A 2,189-nucleotide genomic window follows, 5' to 3' on the forward strand; every position below is an offset into this window, starting at 1 on the left:
GCAAGGCAACCGGGGAGGACATTCGCCAGCTCCGTCAGAAGAGTGAAGCATCCTTGTCTTGACCTGACGCTCTTCTCTTTAAGTTGCTTGTGCAAAGCTTTGATAATATTTGGAACCTATACGATTAGAAAGGAGCTCATCAGTAATCTGATTCAAAGCCAAAAGAACTCAAAATCCCAGCGAGTATTAATTACCTGGTACAAAAAGGAAACTTGATCCATGTGGACAATGCTTTCGGTTGTAAATGAAGAATTATGGGTACACAAAATCACGAAGTTTTATTTAAAGTGGAGAAATAATCACTATATTTTTCCCTTTAGGCAAAAATATAATCTTCAATAGCCCATTATTTTATTTATTTAAATATATTGCCCCACCTCCACCTCAACTCCAGTGATCTCTATAGTTATTTCTAACAATTAGTTGAACGTTTACTTAAGCCCGTGGTGGCGAACCTATGGCACGGGTGCCACAGGTGGCACGCAGAGCCCTCTCTGTGGGCACGCGCGCCGTCGCCCCAGTCCTAGGCCTTCAGCTGGATTTTATAAAACCTTTTCGCTTTAGGCCTCTGCCGCCGTGTGCAAAAAAAAAAAAGGTTCAATCAATCAATCAATTTTAACTTCTCGCGGGGAAAAAAAGATCTTGCAAAGTTGGAATTGATTGATTGAAATTTTAGTCCCACCCAGTCTGCCGTTACCACCGCAGCCACGCCCACCATATGGGCCACACCCACCCAATTGACCACATCCACCCGGCACCCGACGATACATAAGTGGGTTTTCGGTTGCAGTTTGGGCACTCAGTCTCTAAAAGGTTCGCCATCACTGACTTAAGCAATCATTATTTTTAATGGGCAAACAAGTCACCGTGCTCTCCAAAATCAGGACAGAGTGGTCAAATCACTGAGCAGATCACTACTATATAGCTGAGCTTATTTACATAAGCTTACATCCTTCCTAATGTTGTTGGATGGCTACATATTTAGAACTGGTACAGAAAGTCTTTCAGCAAGAGTACCACTGTAAAAGTCACAACAAATAAGCAACAATAACTCTGGACAGGCAACAAGGCCTACAAATATTGCCACTGATATCTGCTAGGCTGCTGCTGTCAACTTTACTAGGTGGACCAGACCAGAAAATCAATTCCACAGAAAGTCTAAAACTATGTTTATCCTTCAGAATACCAAATAGGACAAGAGGCAGTAACCTTTTCAAGTAGCTGCATAATATTGAGTCCGTCAAAGAAGAGTTAAAATGATAAAAACCTCACAAGGCCTCATGAAAGGCATCCCACAGATAGCTCAGTTCTGAACAGCTGAAACGACGTTTTGAAACAGCAGTTGCATCCGGGTATCATGCCAAACATGTGACATGTGGTTAAGGTCAGCTCACCTGGTTCTGAAGCATGGTAAGAGGTATGTCCTCTTTGCCTGCTTCATCTGAAGCTTGCAGCCAACTCTGAATGGGCAGAGTTTGCTTCAGTAAAGATATATACGCTGAGAAGATGTCAGCCTTAACATTCTCTTCCCTTTCCTTGAATCTGTTTATTAAGGCGGGAGAGAGTGTTTTGTAGAAATCCTGCAGAAGGTCATGTCTGGTGCTGACAATGGCCTCAAGGCACTTTGCAGCAGACCGACGAACTTTCCAGCTGATGTCATCATCATCACTATACTCATCATCACTTTCTGAGGAGGAAGGAAGGAAAAGAGAGCTGTTCTGGACAGATCTTGTAGATAGAATTCATTTTTTTGTTGTTTCAAAAGAAAACTCAGCAGGGGCTATTTTACAAGTTGACTGTGTGGTCAAATTCTCACATAAACTACCATGTACCTCATGCAGTTCACCTCTAGAGCTTTGAGTACGATGTAAAGCCATATTAATATGATCTATGAATTCATAACTTGCCCAGATTATGGAGGACTCCAGACAGCATTAAATGAACTCACATCCCAGTAAATAACTATCGAAAGCAAAAACAAACTCAAGATAGGTACTTCTTAATAATTAAGTTGATTATTTGTTTATTATTGTGTTTAATTTTAAATTATTTTAATTTATTTTAAAAGGGAGTTAAAGTGTGTTATAGATTTGGTTACATAATTAGTTGGATAATGTTATTTAGATTATGATTAATATATTTGTAACCCTGTGAACAGCTCTGGGAAGTGGGGGGGTGGGGGGTTTTTT

The 2,189-nt window shown here is 40.6% G+C and overlaps 1 protein-coding gene across 1 annotated transcript in view; it reads right to left on the bottom strand.

Annotated features, from left to right (window-relative positions):
- Nucleotides 1-10: 10 nt before the first annotated feature.
- The window catches only part of LOC107297844 (cullin-associated NEDD8-dissociated protein 1-like), a gene marked incomplete at its 3' end in the record, with an annotated part of 19,621 nt that continues 17,442 nt past the window's right edge, over nucleotides 11-2,189 (bottom strand). The window contains exons 8-9 of the mRNA XM_015827205.1: nucleotides 1,395-1,687; nucleotides 11-116 (exon numbers count right to left, since the gene is read on the bottom strand). Of these exons, the coding sequence (XP_015682691.1) occupies nucleotides 11-116; nucleotides 1,395-1,687 (399 nt within the window). The remainder of the gene's footprint in view (nucleotides 117-1,394; nucleotides 1,688-2,189) is intronic.

This window comes from Protobothrops mucrosquamatus, unplaced genomic scaffold, assembly GCF_001527695.2.
Source record: "Protobothrops mucrosquamatus isolate PMUCROS unplaced genomic scaffold, P.Mucros_1.0 scaffold3564, whole genome shotgun sequence".
Taxonomy (NCBI): Eukaryota; Metazoa; Chordata; class Lepidosauria; order Squamata; family Viperidae; genus Protobothrops; species Protobothrops mucrosquamatus.